Raw genomic sequence first — 22,131 nt, 5'->3', positions numbered from 1 at the left:
ACAGAAATCAACCCACTATCTGAATCGGACCGCAAAAGACAGAAACATGGATAATCGCGAGCTTCATTCACTTGGGGGCTTCTTGGATCTTTCGTTGAGATTGGATAGGGCCTATTCTCTTACAGTTTGCTGGATTGATAGCCCATAATTTAGACCCCAGCACAGGCCTCTCAAAGCCCATAATTTACTCTTAACAACCTTTTTTTATCTCCCGCGTTTATAGACTCGAGGACTTCGTTACGGAGGCTCCGCCGCTTCCTCAAAACCCTGATTTCTGTTTTGGGAATTTCTCTTCCTACTTTCTCACTCGGCGACCGGCACCGGCTGACGTCACCAAAACGCACTCCTCCGACGAACCTGCCTGTTTATTTCAGCTGAGCCAGAACCTCAGGTCCAGGCTATTCCTCCGAAATTGCAGGAGCACACCATGACCGCCGAGCTCAGAGAATATGAACGACGCCGTTTACTCCGAGTATGACCTAGCTCTGCACGTAAAGGAAGTTCTCGTTTCGTTCTCATCTGTAAGTTTTCGGAACTATGAAGCATGAATGAATAGTTTTGTTCAGTTATGAGCTTTGATGAGTCTGATTGTGAATTAATTCGTTTGGCTCAGGGAGATGTTGAATCTTCTGAAAACTACCGGAACCTGGTTGCGGTTCTGCACAGGAAGAAAAACCTCTCCCCTAGAGACTTAGCTGAGCTCGTGGTGTGTGTTCTTAGCTCTTAGTTTTAGCATTTATTCGATTATATTGATTATCCGTTACGATTCATGCTGCTTATGATTCGATTCGATTCTTGTGTGACTGAGTTTTGAAATTTGATGATTGGGGAAGGCAATTTTGAAAGGACTATCCGGCGCAGCTGCTTATATTGACAGTGCTCATTGCGACCTCTACTCTGCAGTGAGTTGAGAGTAGAGTTCTGTTCTTCTTCGTTTTGTTATCGTGATCATTGGTTAGGGTTTTGTTAATTCTTTATTGCGAAAATGTGCTCAGATTTTTAACATGATCCTGTGGAACTATGGGCCGGGGGTGATGGATGCAATGATTGAATTGATTATTGCTTTGGTAAGTGAGTTTATGTTGTTCTGCAATTGTCATCTTTTAAAACAATGGTTTTAGCAAGACTTGGAAATGTTTACTTCACTATGCCTCAGGCCACTTCAAGTGGGAAGTATCTTGATATATGCTTGGAGATGCTCGTATCCAATTTCGTGTCTCAGGATCCTTATATGCTGGATAAGTTGAAGGTGCCGCATGGTCTTAAAAAGAAGGATCAAGTTTTAACTCGTGTCCACAGAGCTCTGAAAGTTATCTCTGATTTGTCACCTCTTTCCCCTAGAAATTTGCTGATACTAGTTTACCGTGGTCTAAATGGATATTATACCAGAAAAGGAACTGTAAGTTTACCATGCACTCGAGCTAGTACTAAAGTGTTAACTCAGAAAATGTCCTTTGCAATCATTATTTTCTTTCTGATACCTAATGAGATATGGATTGATCATACAAACAAAAAGCAGGTCAATGTTTGCCGAAATCTTGTTTTCTCTGAACATTCGCTTCTCTTCTGTTGTGGTTGAATATTGATCATGCATTGATATCTGTTTTCTTCCTTTTAATGTCTGCATTTTTTATGAGATTAGTGCTATCTGAAGATTGCCTTTTTTCAAAGACATGCTATATTGCTTGATGCAGCAGAGAGCAGCAGTAGGTGAGAGTATGATTTGGGTGTTTTGGGAGAGTTGAGAGAATAAGAAAGCAGAATGATTTTAGAAGAAACAGAGGGTTCTTAGCTGTAGAAGGGAGAAATAGAGCGAGGAAGGTAAGGGGAGAGAGAAACCAAGGCACAAGCCTTCAAAAAGGATTTAATTTTAATTCATTCCAATCTGATTTGGCTTACAATAGATAACCATATTTATAGGCTCCAAACACAACCCTTAGACTCCTAGCACACCAAAAGACTACTAAAGACTTATTAATAATAAGACTCTTCAATACTTATTAAATAGACATAAAGACACACTCAAGACCCTTGAATATTCACCCTAAGATTTTAATACTCTTAAAAGCACTAGGCTCATAATTATTCTACATAAAACTGAAAATTAACCTGACAAGACCCTTAGACTACCATGGAGACTTTCCTTTGGACCAAAATGGGGTGGGCTTAATCTTAGGTTTCCAAAGCGGATATTTCTTTTCTAACCAAGTCATTGCTGCTGCATTATTGCTTTTGCAGAGTACTCTTGCTCTTGAGTTATGCGTAGAGAACATGCCAAAGTTGGAGAGCGGTGCGCTTGGCTAAGTTGTTCGGGTCTCAGCGGTCACATATGTTGTGCAACTGCTGCTAGATTTGGATTTATGTATATAGAATGTTGAATTTGATTTAGTTATGAAAGAAATGTTGGCATTTATTTATGATAACACTATCATCTGATTTCTGCAGTTGGAAATTGGATCATTGAAGAATTCTCACAAGATCATGGACTATTTCAGATGGAGCTGGAACATCTTTATCTGAATGATGGTAGTGAGGTATGACTGAGTTGGCTTAAACTAGGAAAATTGAAAACATGATGCATGTTAGCTTTGGAACTCTTTTTGAATTAAGGCTGTTTCTAAGGAACTGAGCGCGATGGAGAATTAAGTGAAAAGAGTCTGAGATCCAGAGCTGGATGTGCCTTTGAGATAGGACCCTGTAAAAAAATAAAATATTTCCAATTAAATCAATGCTGACAAGTAGTTGCTAAGAAGGTCTGCATGCAAAAGGTAAAGTGGGAAACAGGTGCTGAGGATTTTATTAAGGAAGAGAAGATGGGAGGGAGGGAGTGATGGATAGGATGGAGAAGCAGGATATGAATGTATTTGTTGCTTTGGAAGAAGTTTATTAATACTTGTTCAATTTGAGAAACATAGTGTGCTGTGTGGTTTTTGCTTTTGAAAATAGAACTTTGCTTAGCATTTCTTCCTCAAATTATTCTTGTTCTTGTTCTTCTTGACCGCATATGTTGAATTTAGCCTTCCGTTGTAAATTGATTGACATGTATTTTATACAGCTTCCCAGAGAAGACACTAAAAATGAAGTCACTCGAGTTGTGCTGAAAAATTAGATAACTTGATGGTCTTAACTTTTGAGCATCTTGAATCATGTGAAAGACTGAAGTGGTGGCCGATTGGTTGAGGTATCCCTCAAATACTATCTTTTGGTTGACACTTTTAGTACAATCTACACCCTGTTTTGTATTTACATTTTATCTCCTATTTATGTTTGTCTAGGTATTTGAAACTCTGCTCAAGTCATTTAAGAAGAATGTAATGACCGCATTCAAGTCAAAATTTGTCCAGGTAATGCCTACATATGATCATATTTTTCATCTTCATGCATTTCATTCTTGTTTTTCTGTTTATGCTGGATATATTTTTTCTTTATTGTTTTTAGTAGTCTCTGCAATGACAACTTGCTTTATTGCAGTTTGTGATGTTTTATGCATGTGAACTCGATCCATCAACTGTGGTGAGAGATTTGCTTCCACGCTTGCAGAAATTTTGTATTCGTCCTCCGAACTCACACGTGTTAGGTCAGTGAAAATTTTGGTCAGATATTGCAAGCCTTTGACTCGAGTGATATGCCTGCATTTGATCTATAGTTAGTGATAGTTTCTTCATTACTTTTTGATTACTAATGTTAAAATATTCAATATTCATCTCCTAGATGCTTTATGGATTGTCTTCAAATCACGTGAAGTGGACTTGTATATTTTATCTTTGCTATACTATTTTGCTTTGCAGTTATTACTCATTTTGAGTAAGCAACATGGTTTAGACAGGTCATGCTTAGCATCCATATCAACTAACCTACAAGCACCACTGAATGTTCTAGAAAACAAAGCAAAACATTGGGCAAATTGCAGTTTACTACCCTTTGTACCCATTTCAGGCCTACACTTTTGTTTTCAATCTAATCAAACTAGCCATAGGGGCACCTTGAAATTGGAAGTACCCACAACTTGGCTTGGTGGTAATTGAAAGCTTCAGGGGATAGGCTGATTAAAATGAAATCACAGGTCTCAGATTGTTAGTGATGTGTACCGAGCATGGATTCTATAGTAGAAAGAACGATGCTTGAATGACATCAGACTTTATCAGCAACTCATTCAGTTGCTCCATTCAATGATGAGGCACATTTTAATAACATTCAAGCATGATTTTTTCACTCAAGTATCAATGTCCGTTTATACCACGGACAGTACACATAGATATAGTCCTACACTTGTGTTGACTCTAATCAAACTAGCCCCAAGGGGATGGGCACCTTGAAATTGAAAGTTTCATTCAGTCTAATAGCACATTGGGTTGTTGGAAATTGAAAGCTTTAGGGGCTTCATTTAGTTGAAATCACAGATGTACTACTGTTGGTCTGTACCAATTGGCCCATTTAGGTTTATTGTTTTGTAAAATGTCCTAGGTGGATACAACTTGTTAGCACATTTCTAGATTTTCCTTCTAATGGTGTGTGGACACATGGAGAATGTATTTGATTCATCTGTACTTGTGGTAAAAGTTTGGACATTTTTGCTTATTGTCAATCTGTACGCTTCGATGCTTGGTTTGAGAACAAATTAAAATTAGATGCTTAGGGGCATCATTTATTATTTGTACTATTGATTATACAAATGTCTTTAGAGTTTTGTGCAGGATGAGTGCTGTTGCTTATCTTGCTAGCTATCTGTCTTGTGCAAAGTTTATGTCAGACAGTGCTAAAAAGGTTGAATGCAAACCTAAATATTTGAGCTAATCTATCTGTTCTTACAATCCTTGAGACGTAAAAAAGGAAAGAGGCAATGAACTTATCTAAGCTTGTCACACTTGAGGTCACTTGGCTTTTTTTAATTTTTTTCTCCCTTGCAGACCAAGTGGAAGATTTCATCCCTTGTGTCTCAAATGGGAAGAAATTTTCCATGCTGACAAAGTCATTGGCATGCAGTAAAGTTACTTTCTGTGGGTCAATAATATCTCAGATATTTTTGAATCAATAACACTACCTCCACTCTAATTAGAAGTATACTTTCACTGCAAGTATGATCTATAGTTTAGGCTTGTGACATGAGCTAATAAAAAGGAATAAGCTAGATGAAACAGTTCTTTTAGTTACTGGAGGTCAATAACCTTTCTGCAAAAATGACTGACATGCACTAGCTTTGACCGCAGTAATGGATGAAATGTTGGTGCCTTTTTTAGGTGTAGTGTAAACAACCTGATTGATAATTTCCTGTTTCTCTAATGCATTTGTCTTATGCTTGTTACAGTTTGGTGGATTGGTGTAACGAATATGTCAAAGAGCAAGATGGTAAAATAAACCCAGAAACCCATGGAATATTTTATTCTACATGCCAGGTATATATTTTCCACTTATGAATAATTTGGTTTAGGTGTAGGAAATGACAATCATTGTAGTAGTTTATCTCTAAATATGTTTAGTCTTGTTTGACTTGTTTTTGCAATGTTCAGCCAGCACTGAGACAGAAAGAGCATTTGAGTATCATAATTTTTACCGTTTCTTTTTTGGTGTGAACTGGCAAAGTTTTTAGGTTTCCTTCTAGGTAGTGTATAATTGGCCCATTGTTTGGTATGCTATAAAAGTTTTTGGGTGTCATATTTGTATCTATTCTTTCCTATATCAAACACCATTCCATATATGTTGTTATTAACTCTAGGACTGCAAAAAGGTTCATTATCTAACAGACTCTAGTGAGAAACTGATAACATGCTTTCAAAGACATGGAACTAAGCTTTTCATTACAAGTTGAAGAACACTTTTCTGAAGCTTTAAACTGCATATATCATACTTAGTTGCTATACATTGCTTGCTTCTCTTTATCCATTTCGCTTAGGTGGAACTCATAGACCGGGGTCCAGGCCCGGCCTTGCTGCTGGGCAGCATTGGCGATAGCCCAGGGCCGCAGATCCAAGGGGGCACCAAATTTAAAATCCCAATTTATTTTATTGTGTGTGTGTGTGTATATATATATGTGTGTGATATGATGCCATTTTTGCAATGACAGAGACATGAAAAACAAAAAAACTGATCAAGAACCAAGGAAACTCTAATTAAAGTAGGTTCTCTCTTCTAGGCATTTTTCTTTTTCTTTACAACCTCTTTCTTTCTTCCATAAAACAAGAAAATACTCTCTTTTCTCAATTTTTCCCTCCATATCTCTCTCAATCCCTCTTCCCTCACAAGTTCATCGAGTCATTGCCTCATCATATATTCTTCCCTATTGTTTTTTCTTCTGATTTTTTTTATTCTCTCTTTGCTGCAATCTCTAGAAAGTAGGGTTTTTGAAATAATAATAATAAGAGGTATGTCTTCTACTTTTCTAGAAAGAGATTATTATTATTATTATTTTTTTGGATGAGTTTGGTTAACCCTCCATACTAATGCACGTTTTGTTTATAATTTTACTGAGTTTTGCAGTAGAGGTTTTTTTGGTTGCTGAAATTTTGCAGTAGGGTCTGATACTTCCATTGAAATATATATTTTATTTATATATAGTTGTGTTAATCCTCAATAAATTTTGAAACATGAATTTATATAGATCTTATTGCACTCGATTTCTGACAAGTCTTGTGAATCAAAGACTATTTACAAGACTTATATTAATATGCAAGTTAGGGGCCCCGAGATAATTCTCGCCCGGGGTCTTGAAAGACTCAGGACCGGCCCTGCCGGGGTCAGTTCACATTTAAACAACAACGATTAGGTTTGGTTGTGATATGAATAGGCTCATTGTGGCTATTGGGTTGTAGGCATAGCTCATAGACACAGGATCATACCTTGTTGGGAATTTCTTTCTGTAAATACCTAGGTGACAACCGAATGCTAGAACTCCTCTGCTGTATTCTGGCATTGTTTGATATGCTAGAGAAACCTATGTGCTCGTACTGGGCGAGACCCTTATATCTGATGGACTTTGCACAGATTTTTTTTTCTATACAATAAACTCATCCGACCTTCCTTGATTGCACAGCAGGAATACAAGCTTTCTGTATGGCAGTTGGGTTCCAAGCCTGTATATCGGTTTCATAATCAGGGGATGGAGTCTCAACTCATTTCATGCATAATATTCATGTTCATCAAAAGGTTCTACTTCAATTCCATTTTACCATTGCCTCTGTAATCAAATGCACGATGCACCCCTGCAGAAATGACGTGAATTTTTTATTATGAATTTTCCGATAACTATTGTGCATTATTTTACATATGCACACCTTGAGAAGTTGTATCTTGAATGCCAAGATTGCTCATCACCCCCCAATCATTACATTTGTATCATCAATAAGTGACCTCTCACCTATCAAGAGTACTCTCCATCTTAGGTTGCTCTTCACTTTGAACACTTTTGTGAAGCTATATAACTAACCATTTTTAGTTCCCTTCCACAAGGGGTGAGTTCTTCACAAGTTTTCCTAGGTCAATCTTTTGAAAATTTGAAATCGAAATTTGCTTGGCTCGGAAGCTTCCCTAAGGATCTTATGCACAATGATAGCATAAGGTGATGGCTTTACAAGTGCAGAGTCTGTAATCCTGTTTCATAAATGTCTCCAAGTCTTTCATTAATTGCATTATGTGATCTGTATGTTCCTCTGCTGCTGTTGCTTATGTTTTATATGCAATGTCATATCTTTTGTCACCGTGGGTTATTTATTTATTTATTTTTAGCTTATATGGAATAAGAGCAGATCATGTTTTATTGATGGTTATTTATGTTCAACAGACCATCATTTATTTGCTGTGCTTCCGAATGAGATCAATGATGGATGATCCGCAGTTGACGTCATTCCTTACTGGCCTTCCTTTAGAGTCTATTTTGAGCATTAAATTTAGCCCGCTGAAGGTGAAGACTGTTTTGAAGAAGGATATTTCATCATGCAGTCTTACCCTAGATGATACACTGGCATCATCATCATATTTATTTTTTCTTTTAAACAGGCATGTCTGCCTTCCATAGTGAAGGAGTTTCTAGGGCAAGTGAATGCAGCTGGTTAATTAATGGTTGAGGACTTTGAGTTTTGAGGATGCTCTGGAATCAGAATATTCATGGGCATGGGGTGGGAAGGAAGAGCTTCACAAGTTCTTCCCATTTGCCCCATCTCTGCTGATAAAAAGTGACAGGTTTGTGTTCATCTGAATTTGATCGCATCATAAGGAAATTATTGTATTATACATTAATTTGAAATCACATACAACACAGGAAGCCTCTGTTCACACTTCTTTTGGATACTGTTATGTGGATGGGAAAAGGAAAACTTGCTTAGTTGAAGAATCAAATGCATGCTAACAGTTGGTTTTGTTTGTATGAAGATTCATCCGGCAGAATTTCATTTACTGGGACATGGTTCAACGTACTGATGAAGCAGTCAAAGAAATTTCCAGCTATGAAGATGTTGGTGAAGCCTTTGTGCGTGAAAATGAGGAGAATGAAATGGATTGTGAGGTTTTGCAGAGCTTGGAGGAACAACATTTTGGTGTTAATGAGGATTCCATGCACCAACCTGTGCGAATGCCCTCGTGAATCAGACCGTCCATGAGTCCGGAGCCTGTATATTAGTAGTACATTCCTTTTATTTCTTTTAGAAACCATGGAAGAACAAGACTGTTGGTTGTAGAAGTGGACATTAATAGCTGCAATGGCCCCTTGAAAGTAGTCTGTTATGAGCGGGCTAGGTAGAGGTAGAGACATCTATGTTTGTGTATATTTGTCTTCTCAATTTTTGATGTCTATGTATATGATAGTGTTCCCACAGTTACCAGGTGGCCACAGATTAAAATGAAGATCCCCGACCGGCTTCATTCTCTTTTGCTAGCTTCCATCTCCTCGAGCTTAAATTCTTTTTCTCTTTCTGATGTGCTTAACACATTAGGTGCATGCTGCGAGCCCTGGCTGCACAGTTTGACTCCACCGCAGAACAGACCGCTTGATTGATCTTCCATTGGTTGGTGGGCTGAATGAAGATCAGGTAGACGAGTCATGAGGCCTTGCTTACGTGTGATCTCAATCAAGCATAATTTTCGAATCATGTAGCCATCCATCAACTTCAAGGACTTGGCCGTCTATGCCCTTAGTTTTCCCCTTACAATCACCTGAGTGTTATTATAGCTAGATCCATCATCTGCTAGTTTACCAACAATTTGCATTGATTAAACATCAGAATTGAAATAGAAAAAGAGGAAAATTGATCGACTTTAGAGTGCTGCACTGCTAATCACCAACCTCGCAAGTCGCAACCCTTTGCACTAATTTGAAATTTCCATGACAAATTTCGAAACACCATAGCAGTTCCTGAAAGCCTCAGTGAGTATGTAGTAGTACTTAAACACGCTTTCGACACGTAAAATTGCATAATGAACTGAAATTATGCATCGTATTGAAAACTAATAAAGAAAGAAGATTTGTTTCCTCTATTCACTAGGAAACCGGTAAGCGATAATTGAAGTGGGCAACCCATTCAGATGCTCTGCCTTTTCAAAATCAATTCATTTTACATTTCATCCGGCAGCGATCGGAGCTCTGCCTACTTTGTTACACATTTGTATTTATTAAACTATGGAGGAAGGTATTAGTGCCTATTTAAGTTTACCTCAATCGTGGTGTTGCATCTCATACTTGGAAATAAGATCAAAACAAGGGTGTCTTAAAGCCTATTTATTAAATATTGGCTTTAATTTGATTGGTGAGCAAAATCCAATGTGAAGGGCCGATAGTGATCACGTGAGCTGCCTAGGTTAATTAGGGTATGTATGTATGCCTACTTTAACTAGGGAATATATATATGCCTTGCTGCCGCCAGTTTGTAAGGTGTGAGAGAGTGAGACAATTAACCTGATTGTATTGGGTAGAGTTTTATTGCTATTCTCTCCAATTAATTATAGTGTAATTTCTCGCCGGCTCCGAAAGTGGACATAGCTCAATCACATTGGTTGAGTGAACCACTAAAAATTCTTGTGTTCTTGTGTTTTGCTTTCTTTTTCGTTGTTTGGTTGCTTATCTAGTTCCATATCAATATTGTGTTTGTTACGCTTCCGCACAATACTATTGAACCCAAGTATATGTCCCAGGTAACCAAGCAATCAAGCTTGTTTGTTTTTGGGTTGGTCGTTTATCAACATATGGTATCTAAATGGAGTTATTTGCAGCCATGGATATCATACAAGCATATGGTATCAAGGAAATAGAGAAGGTCGAGTGATCCAAATCATCAAATTTCCCTACCTTCTTCCTGTATGCAGACTCAATTTTGGCATCAAATTTCATCAAGTGGCCCAATTGGTCCGAAACAGATCCACGGCGCGCTGGAATCACAGAACTATAATGTTGCACAGATAGTTGAACATTTGATACAATTATGTGACAGGGCTCCAATGACAAGGTTTCGAAAAGCTTTCTCGGTAAAAAAAAGAGCTTGCAAACTAGAGGAGCTTCCTAATGCTACAATTTTGTATGCAAAATAACATTGTGAACAATGAAATTGACACGCTTGATCAGATGGCCTCTAATTGCAAACATTTTTTGTCGGTAAAATTAAATAAAATTAGATATAAACTAAAAAATTTAAATTTCTATTGCAAAACAGTTTATACATATTTTTCTTTCAATTTACACCCACTTATGTGATCCATATAGTGTATGTCTATAATTGGGAAAATGTCCATTTATCTAAATTTCAACTACTTTAACTCTATTTACCCCAACGTCTTTTAAGATTGTCTACTTACCCAACAAATTGCATTTTTTTTAATTATTATTTTTGTTTATTTTTAGGAAAATTTTGCCTTCTCTTCTTCTGTCATATAGAGAGACAATGGAAGAGAGAAAAGTCATTGGAGACTTTGCCAGACTCCAGTCACTGGAATCCGGTCGCCGGTGTCCTAAATCCGGACTTTGCTAGGAACCTCGCCAGAGCTTGCTGAAGATCCCCAAAGAGGTCGTTGGAGATCTCATAAGTCACTAGAGAGGTCGTCAGAGACTATTATTGCCCCCTAATAAAACCTAATGAACTTTTATTGCCCCGATAAAAAAATTTTGATTGAGGGGCAATAAAAGTTTATTAGGTTTTATTGGGGGATAATAAAAATTTATTGGGGGGAATGGAGATTTATCTCCCTAAAATAAGACAAATAAAACTTTAATTGAGAAAGAAGATGATAAGATTACATCAATTCCAAATCTTTTATTGGGGGACAATAAAAGTTCATTAGGGGGAAAAGGGGGATTAATCTCTCAAACATAGGCCTTTCTGCACTAGAATAGTGGGTTTGCATCCCACATTGAAGAACATGTAAATGAGAGGGGTTCCCTTACCTATAAAAGGGACCCCTCCTCACACTTAGAAGCCATCCTGTTACACACTTTGTAATCCCCTTGGGCCGCAAGGCCCAAACACACATAGTACAATATTCAAGTGGACGTAGTCTCCCTCCTTAGCGGGAGACGAATCACTATACTTTTTATCTCTCTCTCTCTCTCTAAAGCTAACTAGAGCCATCGATTCTAACGTTAACAACATCGTTTATATTCAGTCCACAAAACCGAAATTCCAAACCTTAGAAATTGAAATTGAAATTGAAATGGATTCCCAATTTCGATTTCTCTCTTCTTTCTGATCAATTTGAGAGAGAGAGAGAGAAACAAAGTTGCAATGTATTAAAAAAATAAAAAATAAAAATCTTAAAACACGGAGTGACCAAAATATTCCTCAAAATGTACTAGGTGGCACAAGACTTAACACCGTTAATAATGGCGTGTACCGTTCTTGGGTCAGGCTTCAAACTTGGGGTACCAAAGTGATAGTTTTGCATAGTCGGGTACTGAAGTTAGGAGTCGGCCTAAGTTCGGGTACTGTTTGAAAAATTTTCTCATTCGAATATTAATTGAAAAGAATATCAGTTCATCCGGCAGCCGTCGGAGCTCTGGTACTTTGTTACACATTTGTATTTATTGCACTATGGAGGGAGATATTAGTGCCTAAATAAGTTGACCTCAATTGTGGTGTTGCAGCTCATACTTGGAAACAAGTTCAAAACAAGAGGTGTCTTAAGGCCTCTTGAAACTGAATCATATGTCCCAGGTAACCAAGTAATCAAGCTTGTTTGTTTTTTGGGTTAGTCGTTTATCAACATGTATATGATGTCTAAATGGAGTTATTTGTTGTAAATGGTATCAAGGTAATGGAGTAGGTTGAGTGATCCAAATCATTAAATTTCCCTACCTTCTTCCTATATGTGGACTAAATTTTGGCATCAAATTTCATCAACTGCCCCAATTTGATCCGAAACAGCTACGCGGCTGGAATCACAGAACTACAGTGTTGCACAGATAGTTGAACATTTGATACAATTATGTGACAGGGCTCCAATGACAAGGTTTTGCGAAGCTTTCTTAATTGGTAAAAAAGGAGCTTAATGGCACATTTTTGTATCCAAAAAAGCCTATTGTGAACAATGAAATTGACACGCTGGATTAGATCTCAATTAAAGCATGGTCATGGGCTCATGGCCTCTAATTGCAAACCTTTTTCGTCTGCGAAATTCTCCACAAAAGATCAAATTAAAGGATCACACACATCTTTTAGCCCTTATTATGGGATAACGTAAGAGTTAGAGTCGGCTCAAGATGCATTATTTATTTTCATATCCATTTTTATCAAATTGGTCGTATTTTAGTGTGATTAGAGTTTCTATATACGAGATGTCATAACTCATAAGAAATGATTACACCAACCTAGTAGACTCTAATTAACTCTAGAGTATACTTTACATACAATATAAAGTGGTGGAAGCATTGCTTCACTTAAATGCACAGACCCAGCCAGATAGTTTCTTGATTGAGATCGATTTGCTAAAACCCTCTTTTCACCACCTCATCACCACCATGAAGTTGATTTTGATTTCATTTGTCACAATTTGTATCAATTTTCAACTTCTCCTAGCAGCGTCAAATCAGTCAAAGAAGACAAGAGATAGAGAATGAATTTTCTGATATATTATTACACCCATTATGTGGTGTATATAAACAGATTACAATCGTACTACAACGTACTACACAACCTATACAAGGTAAGTAATTACAACGATATATTCCCTTATAGTCAATTCCTAATAGGGAACGATGACTCACACTAACACTCCCCCTCAAGTTGGTGCATATACATCAACCATGCCCAACTTGCTAAGTGAGTCATAAAATGCCTTCCTGGAAACTCCTTTGGTAAGTACGTACATCTGCAAGTTGCTCTTCAGTTGGAACAAAAGGAAAGCTAATAATTTTGGCATCTAGCTTCTCCTTTATGAAGTGACGATCAACCTCCACATGTTTAGTACGATCATGCTGTACTGGATTCTGTGATATGTCAATAGCTGCCTTGTTATCACAATACAACTGCATGGAATTTTTGAGTTTGAAACCCAGATCACGTAACAGATTTCTCAGCCACAACAATTCACACACTCCGTGAGCCATACCTCTATACTCGGCCTCAGCACTAGAACGTGCCACAACCTTCTGTTTCTTACTCTTCCATGTAACCAGATTACCTCCTACAAAGGTAAAATAACCTGATGTCGATCTCTTGTCTGTGATATTTCCAGCCCAATCTGCATCTGTGAAGCCACAAACCTCAAGAATGTTGTTATGTTTAGAAAATAGTACTCCCCTTCCTGGAGCTGACTTCAAGTACTTCAGAATCAGCATAACCGCATCTATGTGACTCTCACTCGGATTATGCATGAACTGACTCACCACACTCACTGCATATGCAACTTCTGGTCTATTATGAGTCAAATAAATCAAGCGCCCAACTAACCTCTGATAGCGAGCTCGATCAGTGGGTACCTGATCTAGATACTCAGCTAAACAATGGTTCTGCTCAATAGGAGTGTCAATAGGTCTGCAATCCAACAAACCTGTCTCTGTCAGCAAGTCAAGAACATACTTCCTCTGGCACAGATAGATTCCTTCTCTCCCCCTGGCTACCTCAATTCCTAAGAAGTACTTAAGCTCACCCAAGTCCTTCATCTCAAACTCAGAGGCTAGCTGTCTCTGCAGTCTATCCATCTCAACAGTATCATTACCAGTGATTACCATATCATCCACATAAATAATTAGAGCTGTTACCTTCCCTTGTTGATGCTTGAGAAACAAGGTATGGTCTGAGTTACTCTGCCCGTAACCAACCTCCCGCATAAACTGTGAAAATCTTCCAAACCAAGCACGTGGTGATTGTTTGAGACCATACAGAGATTTTCTCAATCTACAGACAAAATCACCAGGAGAAGCAACTACATACCCAGGTGGAAGGCTCATGTACACTTCCTCGGCTAACTCTCCATGAAGAAATGCATTCTTGACATCAAACTGTCGGAGTGGCCAGTTTAAACTAGCAGCAAATGAGAGCAGAACCCGAATAGTGTTCATCTTGGCAACAGGGGCAAATGTTTCATCATAGTCTATACCATATGTCTGAGTAAACCCCTTTGCTACAAGGCGTTCTTTGTACCGATTCACTGATCCATCTGCATTATGTTTCACAGTAAACACCCAACGACAACCTACAGCCTTCTTGCCTTGTGGTGGAGGCACAAGTTGCCAAGTGTTGTTCTTCTGCAACGCCTCCATCTCTTCCTCCATTGGCTTCCTCCACTTTGGATCCCCCAATGCATCCTGCACTTTGTTAGGTACTGATACAGCAGATGTATGATTCACAAATGATTCATATAACTTAGACAATCTCCTAGTGGACATATAATTAGCTACTGGGTATTTTGATTTGGCAGTAACAGTAGGTTCATATCTTTTGACTGATTGACCTCGAGTGGTCCTATTTGGTAACACATATTGCTCAACACTAGACTCACTACTACTAGTACTAGTGGGTGGACATACCTCAAATGAGTGATCTTCCGTACCAGGAAGCTGTGGGTCAGGGGTAGAAGAGATGGCAGGAGGGGCAGTCGGGTCTTCAACTTCATTTTCAGCCATAGAAACTGGTGCCTGGATGCTTGGAGCTACTGCTTCAAGAGGTGGCGAGCTTATGGTCTCAACTGGACCCGTCAAAATACCTCCTGTCTGTGTGACTTCTTCCTCTCCTCCTTCTGTTTCCTCCCCCTCTCCATGATATAGCTCTTCAAAATATGAATTCTCCCCCTGAAGAGTTGAATCTGAAGAGGAAAAATAACTCATGTCCTCAAAGAAGGTAACGTCCATAGTGACATAGTACTTCCTGGTAGGTGGATGATAGCACTTGTATCCCTTCTGATTCCCTCCATAGCCAACGAAGACACACTTAAGTGACCGGGCATCCAACTTAGACCTCTGGTTTTTAGGAACATGGACAAAGGCAACACAACCAAAGACACGAGCTGGAAGATTATGAAAGGAAGGTAAGGAGACATGAGATGCAAGAACCTCAAATAGAATTTTTCCCTGAAGGACGCTAGATGGAAGACGATTAATAAGATGGGAGGAAGCCTGTACAACATCGCCCCAAAGATACTTAGGCATATGAGCACTAAAGAGAATGGCACGAGCCATATCAAGTAAATGACGGTTTTTCCTTTCAGACACTCCATTTTGTTCTGGTGTTTGTGGACATGTAGTTTGGTGAACAATCCCATTAGTTGTAAAAAACTCTTGGAAAACATGATTAACATATTCCCCCCCATTGTCAGACCGAAGGACTTTAATGGTGCTATGGTATTGTGTTTGAACAAGAGTACGAAAAGTTTGAAAAGCTGGAAAGACTTCATCTTTGGTTTTTAGCAGAGCAACCCACGACAATCGTATACAATCATCAATAAATAACACAAAGTATCGCATACCCGACACAGTGGGTTCTCTAGATGGTCCCCAAACATCAGAATGAATCAACTCAAAAGGAGCAACACTTTTATTAGAAATACTAGGAGAATAAGTAGCACAATGACTCTTGGCCAAAACACATGTTTCACAATGTAAACTAGACTCATCCACACCAATAAACAAAGTAGGCATGGTTTTTCTCATAAGACTAAAAGAGGGATGCCCTAAACGGCGATGCCACAACCAGATTTCACTTAGCTTATCAGAACTGGAAGTCAAAGCGGCGCGGGACTGTGCTCCTGGTTTCTCTCCTGCGTATGTCTGATCCAGATGGAACAACCTGCCCCTCAGATACCCCCGACCAATTATCTCCCTGGTGAGAAGATCCTGAAAAATCACATACATAGGATAAAAGTTACAGAGCATTTAGACTCAGTATTCAACTGGGGAACAGATATCAAATGGTGGGACAAGTCAGGCACATATAACACATTATGAAGTTCTAAGGTAGGAGTAATACGAACTGACCCTGACCCTAACACAGGAAATGCCTCACCATTGGCATTAGTTACATAGGACACTGGTGGGGAAGACAATTCAGTAAAATATGATTTGTCATAAGTCATATGATCGGAGGCACCAGAATCAATAATCCATGTATCAGAACCAACAAAAGCCGAAACCTTTAAAGCCATACCAATTTTACCTCGACCAGCTATAGAGGCTGTAGGAGTAACTCCACCTGCTGTATGATGATCTTGGCCAACTACTCCATAGAAATCCGGTTCTTGGACCAATTGAACAGCAGCTGCTTTCACCTTAGGACGATAACCTTGTTTTTTAGGTTTAAGGTGTGGGTTCAACTTCCAACAAGTCTCCCGAACATGCCCAAGGTCATTGCAATAAGAACATTGAGGACGAGGACGGTTGGTGAAGCCTTGTGGTGAACCTTGCTGATGAAATGAGGCTGAGTTCTACTGCTGAAGGAAAGGTGCTGGTGACTTGGCCTGAATGGCTAAGCTAGATACTTCAATCTGTGCATGTTTGACACTCTCCTGTTGAGACTCATCCTTACGAATGTATGTAAAAGCTGTGTTCAAATTAGGAGGGTCTGTCATTCTGAGCAATTCTCCCTTGGCACTGCTATGCTTCTCATCAAGCCCTCTCAGAAATACATGAACCCTTTCTAGCTCCTTCTCCTTCTGGTACCACACAAGATCTTCCTGATTCTTGATCTTGCAAGGACCCTTCTGATCAATTTCAGCCCATACATTCTTCAGCTTGGTGAAATACACAGCTACTGGTTGCCCATTCTGTTGCATACTAGCAGCTTTACACATCAATTCATGAACCTGTATAAAATCAGACTCATTAGTATACAAATCCCCCAATGTCTTCCAGATCGCCTCAGCAGTTTCACATTCCTCCACCATCTGTAGCACATCATCAGTCATGGCTCGAAATAGAATTGACATTACAAACCCATCATCATCTTCCCACTTAGCATAGGCCTCCACATCATCTTCACCAGGAGCCTTAATTGTTCCTGTCACATGCCCCATTTTGTGTATTCCACGGAGATAAACTGACATAATTTTCTTCCACGTTCGGAAATTTGTACCAGTGAGTTTAGTACCCCCGAAAGAACCACCTTCTGAGCTCTTGACAGAGACCTCAACCTTCTGGACCTCATTGGCCTTAGAACTTTGACTGTCATCACCACCCATTGTAATAGTACAAGAGCAATAAAACACACGAATCCCAAAGTACGCAGCGGAATTAAGAAGAATAGAATGCTCCAAAAAATTAATAATAACAGTTTTTTTTTTTTTTTTTTTTTTGAACCTGTTAGAATTGACTCGGAGATCTGGAGTTGACCGAGTTGACTCACTGAACCAGTTTGACCGAGTGACCGATTGAAGAAATCGGAGATCAGGCTCTGATGTGACGTAAGAGGCAGACGAAGGCGGCTGACAAGAGGTGAGGTCGGTCTGATACAGGGAACTGACGGCGGAGCGAGGAGCAAGGAGCGAGGATCACCTGCGTTGATCTCTACCAGTTGGGCGACGGAGCTGGACGAGCGAGGATCGCCGATTCTGGGCGATCTAGAGATCGACAGCAAAGGAGACGAAGGGAATCGGGTTTGATGCAATCTGGAACGAGGAGGGAATCGGGTCTGATGCGATCCGGAACGAGGAGGGAATCGGGTCTGATGCGATCCGGAATGAGAAGGAACTCGGGCTTGACGCAGACGAAGGGAGTCGGTTCCGATGCAGACTTTGATGCCGGATCTGGTCTTGGAGATGATACCGCCGAAGTCAAACAAGAAGGTTGTTTGACGGACGCTCAGAATATAGTTAAGAGGTGAACCCTAACAACGGATTCTAACTCCTCAATTGAGATAAAAACGACGAGACAAAGTCCTTGCGGATCTCTGCTCTGATACCAAGTCAAATAAGACAAGAGATAGAGAATGAATTTTCTGATATATTATTACACCCATTCTGTGATGTATATAAACAGATTACAATCGTACTACAACGTACTACACAACCTATACAAGGTAAGTAATTACAACGATATATTCCTTTATAGTCAATTCCTAATAGGGAACGATGACTCACACTAACAAAATCCACCTCCTGATTCCTTCATTTTGGTCATTGTGTAGCCCAATACCTTCTGTCTTTTTGAGTCATGTCAGCTGCATCCACAATCTTTTACACTACATGGATTGTGGCCACAGGCGAATGGGAAATCCTTGGTGGACTGTGCTGGTTCAGAAATGGATGATAGCACCTTAAATGGCAAGAAAGATGATTTGAACAAGTATTGGCCAGACTTGACGCATTCCAAGTTTGAAGAGAGTAAAAGCTTTTGGATACATGAGTGGGAAAAACATGGTCGTTGCTCTGCAAAGAGTCCTGCTAATTACTTGAGCCTGGTTTTTGATCTGATGAAAAAACATGATGTGGAACAGATATTTAAAGACAATGGTAAGAAATGATTACGTGTGATTACGTGTTCATGATCACTAGCTAGTAAATAAGAAATAGATATTACATTGTTGATGCATAACTTAATTCGATTTGTTTTCTCTACAGGAATTTTACCAAGCAAGAACGGGTATCCGATGACACAGTTGGGACAGGCAATATTTGATGACACTAAATTGTGGACAAGGATTAAATGCCAATCGAACGACGGACACCAGTTTCTATTTCAAATATATTTCTGCTTAACAGCTCAAGGCCAATTCAGGAATTGTTCTAAAAGCGGTGCGGACTATACAGGGTGTACCAAAAGGCTGCCAGTCACCTTCCCCTTACCTTCGCCCGGTCTCATAGTAAAAAGCAAGAAGTAGCTAGCTAGCGACCTTTTCTTTGTTTTATATATAAATTAAGAATAAAAAGATTCCCAAAAAAAAAAAAAACAATTAAGAATAAAAAGCTTGTGATGCCTCCGCCCAGTCTCATGGTACTCAGGTAGTAATATTGCTACTGTAGATACCCGCAGTTTATGTAATAAATATCTTTGGCCGTTTTATATGTATATGAAGTCTTGAGCAGCTTTCTTACAAATACATATATGTGCTGATATGCTTATATTCCTTATTCTCATCTCCCTTGGCGCACAGAGCTTTGGCTTAACCTTCATGATCATCACCGTTAGTGTCACCATTGCGGCTCGAAACAGTTTCAGTCAATGAATTTGAACAATTGGTGGAGGGTCAGAATTGGGTTAGAATCACACCATGACACTATGTAATGGTGAAAACAAAAAACAAAAAAATAAAAGAATGTAGATTAGACTATCGGAGTGTTGTGGATCCATTATTGATTGAGCCATCATATTGTTTACAGTTAGTTTATTTAAATTATCCGCGATAACCTTTAACATTTCACTCGGTTAAAAAGCAAGCAAGCAATGTACAATAGCTAGCATGTGTTGATAACATCAATTGTTATGACTCATGGCTAGAATTAAAATGCAAGACAAACAAAAAAGTTCAATTTATAAGTGATCAATCAAAAGAAAAAACAGATTGTTAGTAAAAGCAGGCTCCAAGAAATAATATATATATATATATATATATATATATATATATATGAACAAAATACTATGAAGCCAACACAAAGGGGGGGAGCTATTTGAATTGTAGACTTCAAAAACTTTTAGTCTAAAGAAGAAGTAAAAATCAATCAGAAGTTAAACGGGAACAAGATGGACATTTCTCTATGTAGTCTAGGACTCTCTTCATGTCTGGAGTCATGACGAAGGGAAAGTCTTCAACTACTATTTCAAAATCATTTCGTGCATTCCCCGTCACTGAAACTAGGCTCTCTGAGTAGATACGAGATTGGTTCAAATGAAGCCCTTCACCAAAACAAACCGGCTCGATCTCTTGGGTACCTGGGTCGTAAGAGATGGTGTATCCAAAATCATGTTGTATAAGAAAGTCGCCATTTCGCCAAAAACCTAGTAGTCTGTAAGCAGATGCAACTGGTCCAGTTGTGAAAAGCTTAGTCCAAGATCTGTCGTTACCATAGTCATTCATAACCCATATGTCAAAACATTTAATGTAACCTGTAAACATGGGATAATCTGGCGTCTTTGGATAAAGAATAAGAGAAAGAGATTCATTAAACACTGCAAGAAGATATTCAGTTTCGTCCCAATTAATACTCAAGTCTGGAAGCTTTATCTTTGCAAACACTTCTCTAACCATATCAAAAGAAAGAATGCACCAATCTCTGCGACCAGGGTAGTCCTCAAAACCCAACCAGTGAACACGTCCGTTGACATAGGTGTCAGTAATATTACAATCTCGAAAATATAGAATAACATGCTCAAGCAAAGGAGCACTTAGCTTTTTCCATGAATTAGAACTTAAATGATATATTGCAGCCTGACGTTCACTTTCCTGGGTATCAGTACTGCATAATTCCTTGAAAAAAAACACCTTGTAATCATTGGTTTTAGGATCAAAACCAATTTCGACCCAGTCTAGTGCAAAATAACCTGGATGCCAAATAATCGATTGTTCTGGTTTTGGAACTAGCTTGAATTCTCTCAACGAAATATTCACCAGTGCAATTACATCGCTGTGATCTTGAGATGCTTCATGCAGGCAATATATGCCATTGCGTGGACCAGAAATTTCTACATCTCCATACCAATAATTCGGAAACTTGTTTCCTTGGTCTGAAATATCTGAAAACTTAAGCCAATCAAGAGAAACAATACCACCAGCGGTTTCGTCTAAATTGACCAAGCTGAAACAAGTGTCTTTTCGTTGATCAATGGGCAACTCATTACTGTAACGTTGATCCAGGGAGTGAGAAAGCAGGAAGGAACGAGTAATCTTGTTCTGTCTGCTGTGAAAGTGGAGGTGTTTGGTGACAAAACTTGGGTGCCTAATTAGAGCATACCAAGATTTGCAGACACATTGGAATCTCTTCAAAGATTTTACGTGCAATCTACAAAGAATGTCGGACAACACATCCTGGGAGCATGTTCTCGCCATGTGTACTCAGTCCGATCCTTGGCTAGCTCACAAAACTAAAATGAGGCAAATAAAATAAAAATCACAAGAGGTATTTATCATCCTTCTTGAATGTAATAATTAGTAATACGTGTGCATGACAATTTAATATTGGGATTCCCAACTATTCTTCAATCCGACACACAATGAAAAAATTTGAGATGATATGCAAAGCCAATTAAGCAGAGTCTATGTAATGAATAGTGAATCATCCTCCATACATACAAAGAAACAAGCTTGATTTTCCATTCTGATTGAATTACTTTTGAGTAAATGAAGAAATGAGATCCCATAAGTTGATTAGTTGAGTTCAACATATAAAATAAGTTGAAGAAATACCCCGAATTTGATTGCGCTATTACCTCCTCGTTTCTCACTGCTCAGAGTTTGCAACAATCTTGATAGGTAATGAATAAATTAGGTCACCATCAGTGGAGAACTGGAGATTGAGAAGCAAAAACTTGTAAATAACAATTTAATTCTTCAATTCTATAATAACAGAACATGCAGAAAGAATCATCAGCATATATATATTTTGGGATCGAATCGATACGGCAACGTGTTTGTCTTGGTGATCCTAAAAAATTGCATAGAAATTAAGCCCTCAATGACTGATCGAGTCGTAGCAGTACCTGAACCTATTCTTCCATCTCTTTCCTCAACTTGATGATCCACCACCGCTTTGACCTCTTAAGAGTTAAGATACGGCGATGGTCACAACGCTCGTTATTAG

At 38.9% G+C, this 22,131-nt stretch overlaps 2 protein-coding genes and 1 pseudogene across 3 annotated transcripts; 2 read left to right on the top strand and 1 right to left on the bottom strand.

Annotated features, from left to right (window-relative positions):
• Positions 1 to 214: 214 nt before the first annotated feature.
• Positions 215 to 8,572, top strand: LOC112183639 (annotated as a pseudogene).
• Positions 8,573 to 18,638: 10,066 nt separating this feature from the next.
• LOC121051166 (ribonuclease T2-like) lies at positions 18,639 to 19,200 on the top strand. Its single transcript, XM_040513237.1, has 3 exons — positions 18,639 to 18,849; positions 18,958 to 19,004; positions 19,099 to 19,200. The coding sequence occupies exons 1-3, from the start codon at positions 18,639 to 18,641 to the stop codon at positions 19,198 to 19,200; spliced, it is 360 nt and encodes a 119-aa protein (XP_040369171.1).
• A 765-nt stretch (positions 19,201 to 19,965) lies between these two features.
• On the bottom strand, positions 19,966 to 22,131 carry LOC112185945 (F-box/kelch-repeat protein At3g06240). 2 transcript variants are annotated; one of them, XM_040514079.1, is made up of 3 exons: positions 22,031 to 22,131; positions 21,738 to 21,837; positions 19,966 to 21,415 (listed from the first exon to the last, which is right to left on the bottom strand). In XM_040514079.1, the coding sequence occupies exon 3, from the start codon at positions 21,378 to 21,380 to the stop codon at positions 20,052 to 20,054; it is 1,329 nt and encodes a 442-aa protein (XP_040370013.1). In that variant the 5' UTR covers positions 21,381 to 21,415; positions 21,738 to 21,837; positions 22,031 to 22,131; the 3' UTR covers positions 19,966 to 20,051. The 2 variants fall into 2 exon arrangements, with proteins under 2 accessions (XP_040370013.1, XP_024180041.1); XM_024324273.2 differs by having other exon boundaries at positions 21,761 to 21,837.

The sequence above is a fragment of the Rosa chinensis genome, chromosome 2 (genome assembly GCF_002994745.2).
Source record: "Rosa chinensis cultivar Old Blush chromosome 2, RchiOBHm-V2, whole genome shotgun sequence".
In the NCBI taxonomy this organism is placed as follows: Eukaryota; Viridiplantae; Streptophyta; class Magnoliopsida; order Rosales; family Rosaceae; genus Rosa; species Rosa chinensis.
Note: the sequence above shows the minus strand (reverse complement) of the source record. Positions and strands in the feature narration are given on the sequence as shown.